The 22,031-nt window shown below is 44.6% G+C and overlaps 1 protein-coding gene across 14 annotated transcripts in view; it reads right to left on the bottom strand.

The window, feature by feature from the left end:
- Window positions 1-22,031, bottom strand: part of APBB2 (amyloid beta precursor protein binding family B member 2) — a 364,010-nt gene that overhangs the window by 96,137 nt on the left and 245,842 nt on the right. For 11 of the 14 annotated variants that reach the window (XM_059923127.1, XM_059923126.1, XM_059923120.1 and 8 more), the window contains 3 exons: window positions 13,801-13,863; window positions 13,331-13,416; window positions 13,176-13,236 (listed from right to left, as the gene is read on the bottom strand). In XM_059923127.1, the coding sequence (XP_059779110.1) occupies window positions 13,176-13,236; window positions 13,331-13,416; window positions 13,801-13,863 (210 nt within the window). The remainder of the gene's footprint in view (window positions 1-13,175; window positions 13,237-13,330; window positions 13,417-13,800; window positions 13,864-22,031) is intronic. The other 3 variants (XM_059923130.1, XM_059923129.1, XM_059923128.1) reach the window with 1 other exon arrangement.

The raw sequence follows: 22,031 nt of genomic DNA, 5'->3' as shown, positions 1-22,031 counted from the left end.
TTTTACAGATTAGAAAAGTGATGTTCAGAGAGGTTAACAAAGTCATACAGCTCATCTCCGACAGCACTGGGCCCAGAACTCAAGGATTCCAGCTCCTACTTCATACCCTTTCCCCTTGGAACATGGCCCTGCATTAGGGACAAAGACTCTAGCTGTTTTTTCCTCTTTTGTCCTTCACCGGGAGTCAAGTGCTTGGGTAATCCACTAAAAGACACACACACATACACACAAAAGCAAAGCACACACATAAAAACATATTTTATTCTTCCTCTCAATCTTTAACACAGTTCCACATCTTCAGGTGAGCTTGAGCTCATGGTATAGAACTCCCACATAACAATCACACAGGGAATCAGAGAACCAAACCAAAGGCATGCTTGCAAGACCATGGGAAGGCCCACCTACACAAGAGGAAGGACAGCCCAGAGATTAAAAGCTTGGTCTCTGAAGCCAGACTGCCTGGGTTCACATCTCAGCTCTGCCATTTATCAGCTCTGAAACCGTGGGCAGGTCACGGAAGATTCTGTGCCTCAGCTTCAACTAAAAATAGGAGAAATCAAAGAACATAGCTCCTGGGGTTTGTGGGAAAGCAGTACCGTAGAAGTCACATGGGAGTGTTTGCTATTGCCTTTTACAGAGGTGCTAGATGAGCCTGAAAGACAGAAACTGAGCTTACCGATAATGGCCCCAAACCACCTTGGTATATATGTGCCCCATAACATACTAAATGCTCAATGAACATCAGCAATCATCACCGTATTTTATTATCAGAACACGGGCTTTAGAGTCTGCTTCACTCAGGCTCAAATTTCAGTTCGTCCATACTATTGATTTGTGATTTTAAGAAAGTGACTTGGGTTCTCTGAATCTCAATTTCCTCATCTGTAAAGTGGGAATAACAACATCACCCACCCCCTTGCAGGGTTGTTCCGAGAATCAGATGGCCCGCTGCAAGTAAAGCACCCAGTAGGGTGCCCAGCACGTGGTTGGAATCAGAGCAACGTTAGTTTCCTTCTCCGCCCAACCCTCTACTGTTGCCAAATGATGAAGGTCTACGTTGGATACCCATTCATTTTATTGTTTCTAGATCTCAACCAAAACAGGGCAGACATGTATTAGAATATCTGAAGAAGGAGAGATGAGCTTCATATAGTATTTTATTTGCTAAGTGACACTGGCCTATAGCATTAGGTGAAGAGGGAAAACTGACATTTTCTATAAAATAGGTTGCTATAGATCTCATCTGAACTCACAGCTCTGAAAAAATCACGGCTCTCAGGAGAAGGGCTTTTTGAGAAATCATATATTCTTGCTTCTAGGGTCCATGTGTCATTTACATGGGCCAACATTCCAGCTTCAGTAGAGACAGGGGTTACTTGCTGGTCAAACCTACCACTGGGAATGTGGTTGGAGCAGAAAAGTGGGCCCTGGGTGGGGACCTGTGTCCCCTTCCTGAGCAGCAGGTCTGCTGAGAGAACGAGAGACTGTAAGAGAATCCAAAGGGACACATTTCTGCTCTGTGCCCACAGGAGGTGAATTGCAGTGTTGTCTGGCTGGAGATGTGGGTTAAGAATGTGCTGGTTCATCAGCTAAGCACAGTTTTAATGAAGTGATTTTTAGTCTGAGGATCTTTTAAGGTCAATTGAGTTATTTCTAAATTAATTTTTAAAAACTGAGATATAATTGATATATAACATTGGTGCAAGTTTAAGGTGTACAACGTGCTGGTTTGATACATTTATATATTTCAGTAAGACCACCACCATGGCATTCATTAACACCTCTATCATGTCTCATTTTTATCATTTCTTTTCTGTGGTGGGAACAATCAAGATCTAGTCTCTTAGCAACTTTGAAGTTTTCAATACAGTATTGTTAACTATAATCACTACACTGTGCATTGAATCCCTAGGACTTATTTATCTACTAGTTGTACGTGTGTACCCTTGAACAACATCTCCCCAGTTCCCCTGTTCCCGGCCCCTGGTAACCTACTGTTTCTAAGAGTTCAGCTTCTTTAGATTCTACATATAAGAGACATCATACAGTATTTGTCTTTCTCTGTCTGACTTATCTCACTTAGTATAACACCCTCAAGGTCTATTCATGTCCAAAGCTTGTCACAAATGGCAAGCTTTCTTTCTTGTGGCTGAATAATATTCCACTGCATATACACACTACATCTCCTTTATCCATCCATCTGCTAATGAACACTTAGGTTGTCAATTTAAATTATTTATGGATTATGCTCAGTGAACTGATCTCAAACATCTCCTTCAACAGGAAGCAACTGAAATTCCACATACAGATGCAAACTGTCTCTTTCTCAAGTCCAGTAACACTGTAACTGCCATTCTTAAATGGGATTACCATTTTCTCTGCTGTATTACTTTCTTCTGCTCCTCTCCTGGGTCTGATTGATTATCTCACCTTGCATGCCATTGTTGTTGAATAAATATATGTAGAATGAGTGGATGGATGGCTTGGTTACAGACAACTGTTGAGAGCTGTCACACTTCATGTCAATTTAGAGACTGAAAATATGCAAACCTGACTATTAAAACCATTTCCTTAGAAGCACCAGAGCCTGGAGCAGACGAGGAACTCAGGCTCTGATCGTTGTGGCTTCACACTTCAATGAGATTTTAAATAGGAGGCATAGGGGTGAGGGGACAGCGTGGCTTCGTGAAAATGGCTCAGTGTCTGAATTATTCCAATAGTCCTGTAGGAGGAGCCATCATTTCTCTATCAATGTCATTAACTGCAAATAAATAAGAAACGTTCACAGTACAACCTCAGTACTGGCACCGGCATTAAGTTCTCAGGCAACAGCCCCGAGAAGAGGACGCCTGGTACGTGTTGTCAAGTTTCTGGGCAGCCTTGGAATGCCAGCCTCGGGACCCCCAGGGCTCGACCAACTGGCTCTTCCTAGAGGACCCAGCCCTGCTCGATGAAGGTACCACTGCTGCTGCTTCTACCTGAGGCTGCTCAGCTCTGAGAACACCCACGGCCCAGGATTCTCTGCCAGGATCTCACGGGGTCAGGTTGACACATCTGCTGCCCCTGTGCTCTCAGGATGCCCACCTCCACCACCACCACTGCTGCTGGGGACCGCCCATCACCTCACCTGTTTCCTGCTTCCTTCCTTCAAGGGAAGAAGGAAGTGTGCCTCTCCTTCATTAGCCATCCAGGCATCTGCCCACCACAGGGAGCAGCTGCCAGCAGTTGGATAACAATGCAGCTCGTTTCAACAGTGCCTTTCAAAACCCGGGGGCTCGCATGGCTGCCAATTCTGCAACTGCTCATTCAGGCAAGCGTAGTGACCAGAAGTTAATAAGGGAAAGGGAGCCGTGGCTCTGCCAGAAACACGGCATTATGCGTGGTCATGTTGGCAAATAAACAGAGGAAAACAGTTTTAGAAACACAAAAGCTGGCCTCTGGGCCCGGAGACTAAATGAGGTATCGAAGGCCAATGGCTCAGTGTCCAAGAGGCAGTGAGTGTCGCCCTGCTCGGTGGAAAAGCAGGCTGGACCAGGCTCAGGAGCCTGGCTCGAGTCTTACTCTTCCCAGACCAGCTATACACTCTCGGGCAGGTAACTCTGCCGCTCTGTGCTCCTTCCACCTCTCCTGAGGCTTGAATGAGATGGTCCTTATTTTCTCTTTGTGAATGTCAACCTGAAAGCCGTTCGTGAGAGGATGAAATCTCATTCTGCCAGGACTTGGTATGTTCGTCATTGGCTCTGTGCCTCGGTTTCTTGATTCAACTGTGTTGACAGTTATGCCCCTCACTAAGGGCGTTTTCGCTGAATAACTAAAATGCGAGAATAACATCTGTCACAGACTGTATGTCCCAAAGATGGCAGGAATAAAGCACCCTCTCCCCCGCTATCCTACATGCTCTCTGCAGTATGACCTTGACACTCTCCCTCAAGAGGTAGAGTCCGTGTCTCCACCCTTGGGTCTGGGCTGTGACTGCTCTGATCAACAGAACAGGGTGGAAGTGATGGGGTGCCATCTCCTGAAACAGCCTTGTCTCACCTGGTGGCTTCAGGAAGCTTCCTGCTTCTTGGAAGCCAGACACCATGTGAGAAGTACACCTGCCTACCCAGAGACCACCACTGTGAGAACTCCAAGCCACATGGAGAGGCCCTGGAGGATGAGATGCCACATGAAGAGAGGCAGTGGCCAAGGAACACTGAGCCACCAGGCACGTGAGTGAAGAAGCCGTCTTGGAAGTGGATTCTCCAGCCCCACCTGCCCCCAGATGCCCCCATGTGGATCAGAAAGGAACTGCGCCACTGAGCCCTTCCCAAATTCCTGAACCCACAAAATTTATTTCAGGAGCAAAATAAATGGTTGTTTTAAGCTACCAAGTTTGGGCATAGTTTGTAACATGTGTACATATTAACAGATGACAGAAACAATGTTATCTGCAGTATTGGACAAATATGGGTGGGCCTCATCTTAATAGATCTGTTCCTAAAAGCATTTGCTGAAAATGAACACAAAATTACATGTAAAATTATTTTTTAATCTTGAGCACTTACATTTACATTTTGAGAGAGAATCACTAAATCCCGTTGCAATGCAAGTACACGCATTAGTTTAGGCATCATCTCCTTCTGGAAAACCATATGCCACCCCTTACTCCCAGCCAGGATAGATGTCCCCAGCTCAGCACCCATGACATGATAGCTCAGCACTTAGCACAATGCACTGAATTTCCCTGTTTGTTGTCTGCCCCGTGAAGGCAGGGGACATATCCGTTCCTCCTTGTAAGAGAAGAGTCATAACGTCTAATGCACAAAGTATGATAGAGATGGTTCTAAGCACTTGACATAGATCTTATGTTTATATCAATTCACTTAATGTTTACTAATAGCCTTGTGGGGTAGGTACTATTATTATGCCCACTCTCTAGATGAGGAAACTGAGGTACAGAGAGGCTAAGTAACTTGCCCAAGGTCACCCAGCTAAGTAAGTAGCAGAGGCTGGCTTTGAACCAAGGCAGTTGGGGCCCAGAGTCCATGCTCTTAGCCATTGTAACACACAGATTTTCTTTAACATCAAGCATTCAATAAATGTTTTTGACTCAATTAATGAATCAACAACAGAAATCAAACCCAAACTTCTCATACAGATCAGGATTTCTGAAAGAAAAAAACCCGTGCCACATGAACAAAAATCAATTCTAAGAACTACATGCAAACATAAAAATCCCATACAAATGCTAAGTAATGATAACGAATTTGCTACATAGACCAGAAATAAATCTGAATGAGAAAAGATACTCCCTACCCCTTCCTGTTTATCTATTAGTGCTAATCTAGTCAGTAGCCACTGATATGATTACTTCAGGAAAATCTATGCGAATAGGAACCAAGGGAGGGCACAGATAAATAAAGCTTACAGATGAATATTAGAATCTCATGTTCATTCGCCGTTCACTTCAGGACGTTCCTCTATCAAACCTACTGACCAACTGATGTGTATCACCTCTTTCTCTTTTCTCTCCATCTGGGGCAGGTTATAACAAAAGAGGACAGAGACAAGCAAAGCTTTCACGAAAACCAGTGCCTGGGAAAGACATCCCCAAGCAGCTGGGAACCGGCTGCAAGTGGCCATGACAGAACTGGGAGGTACTGTGTAGGAAGACTGTAGAAGATGCACAGAAATGACACCTTATTTATCTGATTTCAAACTCTTTACTGTTGCTGCTTGACGTGTTGTGTACAGACCGGCAGCATAAGCAGCACCCGAGAGCTTGGCAGAATTGCAGTACCTTGTCCGGCCCCAGAACAACTGAATCTGAATCTGTCAATATGGGCAGGCAAGTTTGAAGGCACTGCCAAGGACTGGACCATCTGGGAGCCGCTGGAAAGGAAGGGGGAGTCTTTCCTCAAGCAATGACTCTCCAGTCCCCCCCCCCCCCAACCCTGCCTACCTCTGACATCCCTGCTACCTCCACCTCAGACACCCAGGCAGCCAGTGACCATAAAGCTTAGGGAAACGATCCCTGGGAGTGGGTGGGCACGACGCTCCCTTAGACCTTGGAGTCAAATGCAACTAGGTTTGAGTCCCAGCTCCACCAGTTACTGGCTGTGTGATAAAATGAATTATTTAACCTGTTCAAAGCACCAGTTTCTTATCTGGTAATATGGGGGCAACCACCACGGTGCCTCGCGGTTGCAGGAACATTGCATGTAGGTGCCTAGCATAGTGCAGGGCGCAGGCAGAGCGTGCGTTCAGAAGAGGGAGCCAGCTCCCTCTCTCCAGCCCTGGGCTCAAACTACTCTTTCTTCCCTTCTCCAGATCTGGAGATAGACCAGACTGAACTATTTCATCTCCAGACGCCATAGCTCAAGACTGCTCACCTTCATTTCAGATCTGAAAATTTCTCAGAACCAGAAGTGACTTCTGAGATGATAACACATCATCTTACAGCCAAGGAAGCTGAAACCCAGAGAATTTAAGGCTTGGGAAAGAATAATCTTCCTTACCCAGTTCCCTTGTGGTGGATTCCGAAGAACAGTGTTCTGAAAGCAGTTCTAATTACTTCTCCTCCCAAATATCCTGAAAATGATTTGTTATACACTCTGACGCCTGGTCAGAGGCCCAGGAGACCCACCTTTGAATGCCATCTCCACCACTAATTGTGGGACCCTAGGAAAGTTATGCACACAAATTTTCTGGGATTCACTTTTTCACCTGTAAAGGAGGACCATTCGATCATCTTTAATGTCACTTCTAGCTTTAAGCAATTCAATGATTTCACATGAAATGCTGATTTCTTTAGGGACGTAATTTTAATACTGTCCACAAGATGGCAGAACACTTCCTTTACAGAAGTCTGAGCATAGCGAACACAAAGGAGAGGAAAGCACTCTAAGGAATTCGTACATATTTTTCAAAGCATTCAGTTTTCTACAATTTAATTATAACTGGCTTTTATTTTAGGGTTAATCATTCTAGTCAAGCATTTGGCCAGCAATAAGCCACATGCCATGAGAAAAGGAACGTTTTAAAGGGCTAAATTAGGGTTCTAAGGTAGTAGGATGAGCCCAGGGGGCAGAGTGCAGAATCGTGGGGATTCAGAAGTGCAAGCTACCTGGCCGCCCAGACATGACTAGAAATTGCCTTGTTGACAAATGAGGCACAAGAGGCAACTATCTACAAAAAGCTTGTACACGCAGACATTTTAAAACATTTCACATGGAGCAGTGACGCAAAATAGACAGAGAGAGAAAAAAAATAATTAGAAAAAATCTTCAAGATTACAATAACAAAGTTTTGAATTTAAAAATGCAGAGGGACTAAACACCACGTACTGTCCTGAGCTAGATCCTGGAACTGAAAAAGGACCTAGAAGAACGACTGGTAAAATCAGAATAAAGTGTTTAGGCAATAGTTTTGTATCCCTCTTCATTTTTTTAGTTTTCACAAGTGTACTATGGTTATGTAAGATAGGACCTTGGGGGAAGTTGGGTGATGGGTATACAGGAACTCTCTGTACTATCTTTGTCACTTTTCTGTAAATCCAAAATTATTCCAAAATAAAATTTTTATTTAAAAAATGCATAGAAAAATAAGGGCAGGGCTTCCCTGGTGGCACAGTGATTAAGAATCCGCCTGCCAATGCAGGGGACATAGGTTCGTGCCCTGGTCCGGAAAGATCCCAGGTGCCATGGAGCAACTAAGCCCGTGCACCACAACTACTGAGCCTGTGCTCTAGAGCCCGCGAGCCACAATTACTGAGCCCACGTGCTACAACTACTGAAGCCCGTGTGCCTAGAGCCCGTGCTCCGCAACAAGAGGCACCACTGCAATGAGAAGCCTGCACACCGCAACGAAGAGTAGCCCCTGCTCGCCACAACTAGAGAAAGCCCACACACAGCAACAAAGACCCAATGCAGCCAAAAATAATAAAATAAATTTATTAGAAAAAAAAGAAAAATAAGGGCAAAAGACAGCCAAGAAAGGACAGAAACACGGAGTTTCATAATAAACATAGGGTTTTGTAACTACCAAAACAAATGTCCTATGTTGATGATAATTTAAGAGGGGGGAATTTTAAAGTAGGAGGTAGTAGCTCACATGCAATAAAATAAGGTAAATAAGTAAAAATGACAAAGCCTAAAGAATAATGGGCAGTGGACAAAGGTGTCTTCTAGGGTATTACAGATGGAATTATACGCTGCCGTAGCCTTTTCTGAAAAGCAGTTTTGCAATAAGTGACAGAAGCCATAAGTTGATAGCCTTTGACCCGGTAATACCGGTTTTAGCAACCTGTACCAAAGCAATGATTTAAAAGAAAAAAAGCCACCTATTTTTATGAAGTTGTAACTCTGCCCTGTAGCACTGGAAATTGTTCCTATGGCCACTGGGTGCCTAGACAGATTATGGTGCTATTAATTAAATGGAATATTATAATGGAATTAAGAATGATAAATCTGAGAATTATGGAAAGGAATACGTGAAATAATTTTTAAAGAGCTCAGTACATGCAATGTAGTATCCTAGATTAGGTCCTAAAAAGGATATTAGTGGAAAAAATGAGAAAATGTGAATGAATAAAGCCTATTTTAGTTAATAATACGGTATCAATATTAATTTCTTAGTTTGGATAATTGTCCGTGATTATGAAGATGTTACTATTAGGGGAACATAGGTGAAGGGTATATGGGAACTCAATATCTTTGTGACTTTTCTATAAATCTATAATTATTTTAAAATAAAAGTTAAAGAGCTCAGAATTATATACAAACTCATGCACATACTGCAATCAACTAAAAAAATATTTACTGTATATAAAGTTAGGTAGGCTCATAAAACACTGTCAGAGTTATAAAAATACTTTGCTTTTGCAGGGGTGGGGTGGCATGGGGGAAGAGTTCATTTATGTTGCTACTTAGATGTTTCACTGAACAACTGATTATCAAGATGCTCTGACTCAGAGTGGCTGGGGAGAATTCTGAAGGATTCATATCCTGATAGTCTAAAAATGACTTTTATTTTTCCAGCATCTAAGTTTCACTGAGGGAGTAAGGAAGACATTTTCTATAATAATCTTTTTAGTAATCATTCCTCGGGGACTATATTTAGAATTCCATCATACATGAAATTAAATATTTTTGTTTCCTAAAGAAAGGATACCCTCTGCTTCTTTGCGGGGCACTCAGTTCCTGTGTCCTTGGAAAACTGAAAGAATGGAAAGGGTTAACTAAAGATACCCTTCAGATATCTTTAGATCTATCGAAAGCTTGAACATCTGGGAACCTAGATCTTGCCACTTCTGACTGCTTAGGTGCCCCAGGGAGCATTAAACAGGCGAGGAGTGACTAAGGGGGCAGATGGGAGAGGCCAGAGGGTGGTGGCGATGGGGAATACCTCCAAGGTGGCCTCATCAAAGTCAGCTCTACACCAATGGACTTGTTCCAAATTTGTAAAAAATAACTTCGTTTAGCGCTGTTAGAAACAGCACTGAAGGATGACCTTAACCTCCCCTGCAGGGTTTCCCTTGGCCCGCGTCCATCAGGGGGTGGAGAGACTTGCCTCCAGAGAAGCACAGCAAGACTCAGTTTCCCCAAAGGGACGCCACCTGTGTGGGGTATCGAAAGTGGGCAGCTCGGCCAATCGCCAGACACACAGATGAGCTCCACTCCAGCCCCCGCTTCCTCCTGTTCTGGCCCAGCGTTTATCATAAGCCTGGTTGAACTTACACCACTGAGGGATGGTCTGAAAAAACCTGCGGCCCATCCATTCCACTTCTGGAGTCTAGGGTTCATCTCTGCCTCAAGTCAGACCAGAAAGCTGGTCCACGCTGTCAAAATCCTCCACCAATTTACTTGAAATGGGTTTGTCCTTTGCTTCCAATGAGCAAAATCCAAATTTCTACGTGTCTTTACATAAACCTGGAGTATTGTTGAGGGCACGGATCACATTAATTGATGGTGGCCCCTAAATGAAGCTCCAGGTGAGACTTTTTTTTGGACAGTCTAGTGAGCATGGGCTCTGGAGCCAAATGGCCTGGATGCAAATCCTGACTCTACTATTGAAGCAGCTGTTCAACTTTCTATGCCGCATTTTCCTCATCTGCAATAATGACAGTCAGCCCCTTGAATTTCCGTGAGAATAAGAGTCAACAGCAATGAAGTCTTTAGGACTAAGCCGGGCAAAATGTTAGCACTCAATAAATATTCATTATTACAATTATTTTATAACAGAGCACTAGAAAAGCCATTATATTCCATAAGGAACTGAGATGCTTTTACCTCATGCACAGTGGGATTCATAGAAAGCAGGGTTCTGAGACCCTTTTCCCCTCCCGACAGACTTAGTGTCCTCAAGAGTGACAGTGACTTTCTATAGCACGGGGCACCTTCAGAATCTAGGGTGGGATGGGGGCAGTTAGAAGCACGTGTAGTTTGCAGAGGTTTTTTCAAGATTCTGAGATGCCCTTACAGGAATTCATGCCATTTACCATAAGAGTCCTCAGTATAAATAATCACCTGGAGGTACAAAAAATGGACCCAAAGGTCCATTTTCTTAACTATGCCAAGTCCTATGCTCTGAAAAAAAAGTCCTATGCTTTTTCCTTCTCCCCAGTCTGATCTGTCCTAACTCCATCTACTGTCCCAGTACAGACAGATGCACTGATTCTTCCCTTATGTTTTCTGTGGCTTGTAAGTGCTTTCATAAGTCTCCTCAGATCTTTTATAGAACAAAGAAGGATATAAAATAAATAATACAATACACATGCTTTTTTGTTTAGAACTAAGTACAACTTTAGTTACTTCTAAGAAAGCTGAGCCTCCTTATTAACATAAACAAATTCCTAATAGGTGCTAGAATAGACACGTTGGGAACAGAACAGTGGTAGGTCAAGAATTCAGTAAGCAATACAACTGAGAGGGAAAAAGAGAAAGCACCCTCTTAGGTAACAGCTCAATTACCTCCTATTCCTGCCACCCATTCAATCTCCGTTCCATGCATCACCCTTCCGGCCCACTCCTGTCACTTTCACACTCAGCTTTACAGACATCACTGGCCCAGCCCTTCCGGATGGAGAAAAATATTGCTGCTGCTCGCCCTTCCTCCTCCAGTCTTTGCTGATAGCCCTTATAAAACACTTGGTAGCAAAGCAAATTATTCACAGCCTGCCTTCCTGTTTTACTGCGTCCCTTCCCTTCCTTGCCATAAGATTTATCTTTAAAGGCCAGGGTGTCAGCGGCCAACCAAGAACTTGTTCAGAACACGGCTGGCTCTGGAGCAGCCTTAACCTGATCAGGCTGTGCTTAGAATGAAGCTGAGCAAACTAGGAGCAACGGAGAAGCCCTGGGATTCTTACAGAACCAATGGCAATGTGGCAGCTTCTGGCCAGGGAGCCAAGGTTTTGAACCTGCACAGTGTTCCCCACTTAACTACTGCTACAGGAACCTATCTGCTGTTTTATTCACAGACACAGATCTACTTTGGGATTCAGAAAAATATCTAGGTCCAGCTACATAATTTGCAAATGAAAATGAAATATGTAAAATGAAAACACATGGCCCCATGTTCAAAAAGCAGGGGGGAGAAAGCTGTAAAAAGTATTAAGACATGAAGCTTTACCCTTTCTTCTGCATTCTCTCTCTCAACTCCTAACGGGGTTTTTTTGCTTGTTATTTAATGTCACGCTCTCTCGGGCATGGGGATACTTACAGGGTGAGTGCAGACCATCACAGGCTGCCCACCCCTACAGACCATCAGCTGCTTGGCCGATGCACCACGTCCTGGCCAGGGGTGGGGAAACTGAGCCAAGAATCCCCCTTTCCCGTGGACTCACCACCCCAGCCCACAGCAAATGCGTGACCCTCTGTTTGCAACACCTGTGCCGGGACACGCTAGGTACCTGGACTGGGAGTGGGCGGGGCCTCACTGAGTCACCTGCCGAACACACTGCTGTGCTGTCCGCCTGAGCTGGGCAGGACACTACTTTGTCCCCTCCTGGGACACCATGGAGTTTGTGTACCTGGCATCAACTCTCCCCAGGCTCACACCTAGCCCCCTACAGGGGTGGAAGGCAACAGTAATTGCTGGGTTGGGGCAGGGATGGGGAGGGTGGCAGGGCCTGAGGTGCCAAGGAGCAGGGGAACGGGCAGCTGAGAAACACTGGGGAGGTAGGGAGGTGGCAGGACTGTGCATAAGCCAAGGCTCCAACCCCCCGGAGCACACTCCGTTGCCCCACTGCACTTCATCTACAGAGCACAGGGTCAAAGATAAAAGTATGAAGAACATCAAGAGAGCAACTGCACAGAAAAACACGGGGCCCTGATTCTCAGCGCAGGGACCCGTGCAACTGCACAGGTCACATACCCATCAGCTGGCCCTGCCGGTTCCCCACCAGAAGTCCAGAGCGAAAGTTCACTCTCACTTTCCACCATGAAACAGGCCTGTGTTTAGGACAGGGACGAGGAGGAGCTTTGGCTCTGCACAGGTGCGAGGCTGCCCTGGAGGAGGTGGGCGTGAGGGGTCTGTGGCACCTGTTCAACCGCCCCTCCCGTGGCACTGCAAGGCACAGCCTGGCTTATCTTCAAAGGCTTCTGAAGCCCACCTGTTCGAACGATAATTTTAACTTATTGCGACGCACAAAGAACTGATGTAGTGAGATACAAGCAGAGTCGTGATGATTACAGAAATCCTCCCCAAACCTAACTTGGCCGAGGGATTTACTTTAATTGTTGGGGAGATTAGGAAAGAGAGAGGACTGAGGAATAATTCCTTACTAAGTGGCTCTGGGTTGATGGTTTGTAAAAAACTGGGCCATTGGGCTTCCCTGGTGGCGCAGTGGTTGAGAATCTGCCTGCCAATGCGGGGGACACGGGTTCGAGTCCTGGTCTGGGAAGATCCCACATGCCGCGGAGCAGCTGGGCCCGTGAGCCACAGCTACTGAGCCTGCGCGTCTGGAGCCTGTGCTCCTAACAAGAGAGGCCGCGACAGCGAGAGGCCCGCGCACCGCGATGAAGAGTGGCCCCCGCTCGCCGCAACTAGAGAAAAGCCCTCGCACAGAAACAAAGACCCGACACAGCCAAAAAAAACAACAAAAAAAAAAAACAAAAAAAAACCTGGGCCATTATCCAGTCATTATTTTGATGCAAGGATATTAACCTGGTCGCTGAAAGCACTTTCTTACAAACCTTAGCTTCTGGGTCACTGTTGATACTACAAGAATCATCGTCATCAGCATGTGGGGCATTTCTAGAAAGAAAAACAGAGAATTGGGCTGAGAATTCTACTGCAATCTCTAGCTGCACAGAGCCACACGTTACGGCAGGTGCCCTGAACGCCCTACCTGAGCTTCAAGGACGCATAGCGCAGTGTTGCTCCTTCAAACTCTTTTAAACTGGGGTCCGGGTTGACTGTGGCTGCGTGCAAATCCTGGAGGAAAAGAGATCCCTGTTAATGTAGAAAGGGGGAATGACCCATTACATGGCCTCAAATATCAAAGGGGAGAGAAGTCCTCCCGGCACGAGGCAGAGAGTGTACGTGAGCTTAGGCAGAAAAAGGCATGCATGGGCTGCTGATGCCGGTTTGGTGCCAAGTGCCGCTTCTTACAAGACAACAGGAACCTGGGGCAATCAGCCTGAAGTCATTCACAATGGGAGACATCAAAAAAGGCGACACGTGTGAGTCCCACAGCCCTAGCCAGAAGCCCCCTCACTCCGTCCCTGCAGAATGCATGATATTCACAAAGAAGATGCAGCCACAGCCATGCAAAAAGGACAAAATATTAAATGAGCTAAAATCTGACAATATACTTGCCTTCCAAATGTCACTATTAATCTTTCCCCCATTCAGAACAGCAAAATCACTCCATGGCTGTTTCTAGACATATAATTATTCACAGGGAAAAAGCACATTGATTTTAAAAAAAGAAAGAAAGAAAGAAAGAAAATAATAAAGGATAGAAAAGGAAAGGGAAAAAAAAAAAGAAAACACACACACACACACACACACAAGACACTGTTGTTAGCATTGATATTCACAGGATGGGTTAGGGAACAAATTCACTCTAACGGCAGCATGTGAGCTCGCTCTCCCTTGATCTAGATCAACACCTGAGGCCTAGGGCAGGAGGAAAGAGAGGGCGCTTTAATTACTTACCAAAACAAATGGCTGAATGTTATTACCAGACAGTGAAGTTATCGATACTTTCTAAATGTGGTCTTAAAAGCACACACTATGCATCAAAGTATTAAATGCCCAGCGTACCTAATATCACAGGCAGCTTTTTCTCTCCTATTAACCAAACAGAACTGTTTTCTTGAAGTGGAGGTGGAATTAGGGATGACGTTTGTCAATGTGCTAGATGGAAATGGGAGTGTCCATGGCGAAGGGCATAAAAAAGCTGGGGGCCAAATTATTTTCACTTAAAAGAAAAAAATGGCAATGATGGAGGGCAAAGAACCCAGCCTGACCTCATCTTGCTGAGATTTAATCTAATAAAAAATAGCTCTAGACAATCTAATGTAAATTCCTCTTGTTCATAAAAAACTCTACTTCCTTGCCACCCAAGCCTCTTCACAAATTAATATTCGATCACGAAATGCTTTTCTAAACATAGTTACAGAACAAAGTGCAAAGCCTTGCCTCGCTGGGCAACCTCTGACAATAGACCTTCAAATCTAAACAACTCCTTCCTTTATTCACCTCGAACAATGGAAACATTTTTTTTCTTTCTACTATATTGACTGAATATTCAAATATTTTTCATGTGACATTTGGGGAAATAAATGATACTAATAAGACACCCAGGCACATCCTTATGAACTTGTTCCACTTGTCAGGAAAATCTCTTTTCTTGAATAATAAATCAATAAGAGAAACTCTTCCACTAAGTAACTTTACAACTAAAGTTCTTTGAAAATGAGACGGTAGTACTGACCCATAACTTCTGCACACAACACAATTTTTAAAGCCACTTGAAGCAAGAAGCAGTGAAGATCAAATGTCCCAGGTGTTGAAAAATGCATTTATTTGGCTCTGAAGGCCTCTCTGAAGGCATGGCCATTGCAAATTTGGATCCATTATCACTTCTACACAGTTGGTGTCATTGTTGCTTTCTTTGCTGGACCAGGCACCCAACCTGCAGTTTTTCAAACTAAAACAGAACTTGGACCACTGTGTTTATTTATTTTTTTAAAATAATCTCTTTTACTGAGCACAGAGCAGGAATGCTGTCCAGCCCCTCACCTCTTTCCTCACTCCGTCCCCAAAAGCAGTGTTCAGTTTTTACTGAGGAGAAAATATTACAGGAAAATCTTAACCTGTCAGCTGTGGCGACCTATGAACCCCCTGAAATGGATGTGGGGTTTTGTGCAAGTGCATTTTATCCCCAACTTTTCTGTTTTCAGAAGGGCCAGTGACCGAAAAATGTTTAGAGTTACCATCATAGGGGGATTAATAAACACTCACGATAAGGACTTGAAATATCAAGTACAAAATAAAATTTTAAGCTAAAATTTCTTTTTAAAAAAGAAAACAAGCCTATTTGGTCCCAAATTGTCATCATCATTTACACGTGAGCATTATTTGGTTTTCATTTAGGTTGAACTTTGAAAATGTAATCAGATGGTGAATTAGGAAGATTCAAGATAATTGTGCTCTTGTGAAGACATTTTTAAAAAGGCATGCGTGTCTGACAAAGGGAATCTGATATCAGAAATTGTACCCAAAAGACACTGTGTTAGGACTACAAAGAGTGAAAGAAGAGCATTTTTTAAAACAAGTATTCAGAAAAGGCTTTGGCATTTTATCAAACACTTCTCTATACGTGTGTGTTTAAATTTTTTTATGTATTTACTCTTTGGATGTAGGAGTCCCTGTAAAGTAAAAGTTGATTATAGTTCTAAGACTGCATGAATCTAGCCCTCATGCTACGGAGACATGAGTCAGCTGGCAAACTTCCAACAATCACCTTTTACAGATTTAAATAAACAAAGGCCCTATACAGTGATTTTGCAAAACCTTAAAATAACATAAGTATTTCTAAAGAAACCCTTTAGCACAAAACTCAAGCAAATAAAAATGGAAACTAACATTATATGCTATGAACAGGCCAAAGACCTTTTTTTCCTTCCCATGTTTAAAATTTTCATTGACATCGAAGATGAGAAACTTTCTCCTCCATTTAAGTGACTTTTTATTTTTTAAGTCAAGGGCAATGAAGGACAAAAACAATTTGTCCTAAATGTTAAGAACGATATATTCTATTCATCTATTTTTTTTTTTTAATTAAGAAGAGAGAATACAACATTTTAGCTAATAATTTAAAGAAAAAAGACACCAACACAGATGCTTGGGTGGTACAGAAAGTCTGCAGTTTGGGTGATGGGAGTGAGAGATGAAAGAAGAGACAAAGAGAAAGACAATCAAAGAGGAAAAGGCAGGCGAGCAACATGCCCCAGGGAAGACAGACACAAAGAGAGGTAAAGGATAGCAGAGGAAGAACTGGGACCATCTTCCATGGCTAACAACCTCCAATCGGTCATCTCTCAGGCAATGCAGCTAAAGCCTTGCACAGCTGAGAGATGGTAGTGTCAGAGTTATGGCTGGGGACACACCCTCCTGGTGCTTGTCTTGACCTTGGCCAGCCTGCAGCACCCCTTATCCTGATTACGGTGATGACACTCAGGTTCTCGAGAGCCCTGGAGCCCTAGCTCCTCAGAGACAGTGGGGACTGACCCAGTGCCTGGAGCACGGCACCTGCCATGACCCTTCATGACCTTTCAGCATGGCACCCTCATGACCTACTAAGGGAATCAATCTGACTGTATAGCCTTGACTACTGAGAGTTTTCTTCTTCCATATTTTTCTTCTGGGATCTTAGAAGACTTCCCACCAGAGTGTGGACAGAGTGAGGTCAAGAACATGAGCCCTTAGCCCACGGGCTGGCTGCCTGAAAGTGCCCAGGAATAGCAGTGTCCTTATCTCTACTAAGGCATTTGTAAGAATAAAAAGTTTGAGAGCCTAGGGACTACAAAGGGTTATGAATTACACTTCGTAATCCTCTTTCGTCAAGCCTTGAGCCTTGGTATGTGTAGCCTTGATGATAAATGGCAGAGTACCTGGAATTCTGGAATTCCAAGGAATAGGCCAGTCAATGTTAATGAGCACTGAATCCATATATGTGTGTATATTTTTTCCTTCTTTTAAAACTGCTTTCTGTGTTTTGCTGGATGCAACACTATCAAAAGAACAGTTATGGTTTATCATGCAAATAAAATCCAGAGAAGTTAAAAAAAAGAATCTAACTAGAAGACAAACTGACAAATGCTTGTGCAACTAAATTAGTCTCTGTGAACAGCAGCACTATTTAGAAACTAGAGGAGAATCAGGAGACCTGGGTCTCTAGTGCTGGCTCTGCCGCTACAGCAAGTCAACTAAGAGCTCCCTCCACTACAAAGTCGGTTTATTCCTTCATTCAGCAAACATTTTTTTTTTCATTCAGCAAACATTTAATGAACATTGCCACGTACCAGGCACTGTGCCAGGTGCCGAGGACACAAGATGAGGGGGGCAGGTCCCAACCCCCCCCCGCAACCCCGCAAAAGGGAGGCGGACATGCCTCAAGTAAGAATACTACAAAGAGACACAATGTAATAAAGGTTAAAGGGCTTTCAAAGCAGACGGGTGAGAACAATCCTTCCCAGGAGATGCTAGCGGGAAGCCAAAGAATTGAAGGGGAAGTGACATATAAGTAAAAACAGGGAGACTAGATTCGCTAGAAGACCAGCTCTTGTACTCACTCAGAATTTCCTGGAACGCTTATGATAAAGGCAGATTCTCAGGCCCTACCCTTAGAGAGTCTAGCTCAGTGGCCTGGGGTAAAAATAAGGAAACTTAGCATGTTCTACAAGCCCCAGAGGACATGCTGGCCGTCGTCCTTGGCTCACAGGCTGAGAAATACTGCCGTAGCATTCACTAGGCCCTTCTCAAAGGTTCTTGCCAGCTCTAAAATGTCATGATTACTTGATCAGGTCAAGAAGTTCAGTAAAATGATGACAGACTGGCCCCTTTATGTTGTTTGTCTTATTTCAAAATGTATGTGAAAATCCGTAGGTTCTAATGCAATACGTGGGTTTTGCCCCTCCTGGGGAGTTAGCTGCTCAGGCCCCTCCCAGACTCCAGAGGCAATGCAGCAAGAACAGAGTGAATTGTGATCAAGAAGAGATCACGGTCCTGAGAAACAATTCGACCTTCCCTTGCTTCAGACCCACTTGCTCCTCCATACTCTCATCCTTAAAGAACTTGGAAACACCTGCTGGAAAGATTCTAAGTAAGACTTGCTTATGGGCCAACAGTTATTCATTACAATATTTTGCGTAGCTCCCTCTTCTCTCTAAAATTCAACATCTAAGTAACTTGGAACAAACTGATGGGCTGGGGGGAGATCATCTTTGGGCCAAATTTCAACAGCAAATGCTTCCCGGCCAGTTTATAAACTTTCAAAAATACTGCTGGCGTATGCAGAGGGAACATTATGCGCTGCGCCTAACACTTCCCTGGTGAACTTTGGAATGTGAAATGTAAAATTTTCAAACTGTAAGGAAGCCTTCCGTCCTAAACTTTTGTGAAGCTGAGTCAACAGATTTGGCACTTACTTTTTTTTTAAGCCAGCTCAGGAAAAATCTGTATAAAATATGCGTTTCTAACGCGACATATTACAAGCTTCTTCTCGCCCTTAACATTTTGCTTTCTCTCATGTTTCCGAATTAGTCAAAATAGATTCTATTTAAGGACCAAAGAAATGGCATCAAAGATATAATCATTTCTCTTCAACTGTTATTAGCACCTGAGACAATGTTATCAAGAGAAGTCATTTTCTAGAAGGTGCTGCATATGTCACCGCCCTCCCCTGGAGTGAGATGAAGCCATTCAAGGCTCTCCAAGCCCCGATACACACATAGTGAAACCTGGGGTAGGGGCAAGGGCCAGCAGACCTCCATTCAGGCTCGACTCCACTAGGTATTAGGTGTGTGATCCTGGGCAAGCTCCCTCACCTCTCTGTGTGCGTTGTCAAATGTAAAAAGGTAATGACAACTGTCGTACAGATGCATAGGGTTTTATGAGGAGTAAGGAGACAAGGCATGAAGCTGGCGCCCTAAACACTCGATTACCCTTAGTGCTTCTACTTTAATATCCGTGTCAGCACCTGCCGGACCTGGGAACGTAGCAGTCTGTGTCTTCCCCCACCTCTCCCCTTCCTCTCCTCTCTACCTATCTGCTCATCCCTTTGCCCCTAGGATTTTAATGTATTGCCTTTTAAATCTGCTTGGTTCTTTGACTTAGTGGATGGCCTGATGTCCAGGGGAAAAAATGTACATGAAGCAAACAACCGAAATGTTGATCCAAAGAACATCTATCCCATTGGTCTATTTAAAGTGCTGGGGGACTTCCCTGGTGGCGCAGCAGTTAAGAATCCGCCTGCCAGTGCACGGGACACGGGTTCGATCCCTGGTCCGGGAAGATCCCACATGCCACAGAGCAACTAAGCCTGTGCGCCACAACTACTGGGCCTGTGCTCAAGAGCCCGCGAGTCACAACTACTGAAGCCCGCGTGCCACAACTACTGAAGCCTGTGCGCCCAGAGCCCTTGTTCCTCAACAAGAGAAGCCACCACAATGGGACGCCTGGGCAACGCCACGAAGAGTAGCCCCCGCTCGCTGCAACTAGAGAAAAGCCCGTGCAGCAATGAAGACCCAACGCAGCCAAAAATAAATAAATAGAATTAATAAAAAAAAATAAAGAGCTGGGAATGAGCCTCTCTCTGAAACTTCAAAAAACTACACATCTGTCAACACGTTTCTTGGAGGGATAAGGCTTTGTCCAACACGACGGCAACAGAAGAGAGGAACGGAACCATCCTGCCACCCTGACGCCACTTGCCTACCGGTTACTCAACTCACGGAGCCTCGGTTACCTCTTCTCTTAAGTGGGAAACATAATAGCTGTCATCTCTGCCGCGTGAAGAGTCTTGAAGGGGCCAAGTGAAGTGACGTTTATGAAAATACCCTGAAAGCCACAAAAAGTCATGAAGAGCAGCCGGGAGGCTGACCCGTGGGGATGTGATGGAAACACTGAACTCCAGGAGAGCAAGTGAGGCAGGCGGCCATAGGACACACAGTCTGAGCCTGGGAAGGGGGGCTAGGCAGCGAGCGGGAGGGGGTGGAAGCAGGCATGGACGGGGCAGAGCAGGCAACAGTGGGCATCGGAAGGCGGCTCCGGGATGAGAAGAGGACTCTGCTTCCCAGTAATTATCCCCAGGGCCAGCAGCCCACCTGTGCCGCGTTCTTCCTGAGACTTTTCGCAGAAAACATGAAAGTGGAAGTCTACCATATTAATCAAAGAAGTAAAAATCCGAGCCACATAAACCTCGGGATGCCCTCCTTGGGCTTCACCCCACCCATGCCTTGGCCTCAGGAGGTGGGCTTCGAGACGAACTTCATTTCTTCCACATACAGAGGAGAAGAGATTCACTGAACAGAAATGGTATCTCAAAGTTAGTCTGAGTTCCTCACCTCTGGACCAAGAGAAAGCAGGTAGGCTAAGATCTCGGAGCCAGGGAAGCCAAGTGAGAAGAACTCTGACCTGGAATTCAAGGAGGATTCGGGAACCCTGCGTTCTAGAGCCAGTGTGGCTGCTGGTCACTGGCCTCTCTGTGCCTCGGTTTCCCTGTCTGTAACGGACAGACACTGGTGCCAATGCCCCCTTCCCAACCGGGCATTCTCTGGTTGCGGGGCACTCCCTGGGGGTGAAGATGGTACAGGGTTACAATAAAGGGGATGGAGCCCTGGAATGGAGAAAGATTCTAACAGAGATGCCAAGAGCCAAGCAGTACAGGTGAAGAAAGAAGAGGAACTCTGTGCCTCAGTGAGAGCCCAGGGACGTCCCGGCCCGCTCAGCCCCTGGGAGGCCACTCTGCGGTCCAGGGAGAAATGCCAAGAGGTAACTGGGCCGGAATGGAAGAGGGCGCCGCTTCACGCTGAGCTCCACGAGCAGCAGGTTGTGTTGGGTCATCTTCACCCCCCAGCACACCTCACGTAAGGCGAATAAATCGACTGAATGGGATGTGCCCTGAGAGTAGGAATATTATGCTGATAAAAAGTTATCAAAATCACCCAGTGATAAGCAACAAAATCCTAAGTGATTCAGTGGAACTGAAGCACATATCTGATCATCAGGGCCAAGTACCAACAAACCAAGGCCCTGGTCTATCAACGGGGCCTATAGCTCGCCTCAACCCGTCCCTTGAAAGATGGAGAATTTGAGGCCCAGGTGGGGTGAGATGCCTAAGCCCAGTAACGGCAGGAATGTGGCTGGAATGTAGGTCTTCCTGCCTCCCAGAGAAGAGCAAGTAAATAATGGAAGATGTTGTTTACTTTTAAAGACAGGAAGGGAAGGGTGATAATAGCGGCAAATATGTAGAGAAACTTTGGGGTAAGAGATGCAGTTCAAATGCCTTCCATGTCCTCAAAGTAAAAGAAAATGAGTTGTTTAAAGAGAAGAAGACTGTGATCAAAAAAAGGCAGAAGTGCCCGTGTGTTAGGAAAGAAACTTCTTTTCTCCAGGAAAGCCATTACTTAACTCTGACCTTTTTCCACTGTAATTCTCTTCAATATTTAGTTATCAGGATTCACAAAGGTTCACTGCAGGGATCTTTGTATTAATAAATACCACGATGGAATTTTTTAATGCCTCAATTCTTTGTTTAAACATCAGATTTCATCCTCAGGGACAGAACAAATTTATACTGCTAATTATTTCTAAAACAATGTCACTTCTGCTAAATAAGCAGATCCTCTTTTTTTTTTTTTTATTAGAAATTAAGCATTTAAGGGCTCTCAAGGGTTATTCCTGCAGACATTCTCTCCATGCAGTCAAATGAGCCCACGGATATTAATAAGATATGCAGTAATTATAACACATCTGGCCAAGAGACATTCTTCTGTGTGTAAATATTTTATGGAACCAGCACCATGCAACAGCACCTA

The sequence above is a fragment of the Balaenoptera ricei genome, chromosome 5 (genome assembly GCF_028023285.1).
Source record: "Balaenoptera ricei isolate mBalRic1 chromosome 5, mBalRic1.hap2, whole genome shotgun sequence".
NCBI lineage: Eukaryota > Metazoa > Chordata > Mammalia > Artiodactyla > Balaenopteridae > Balaenoptera > Balaenoptera ricei.
This window is presented reverse-complemented; position numbering and strand designations above follow the sequence as displayed.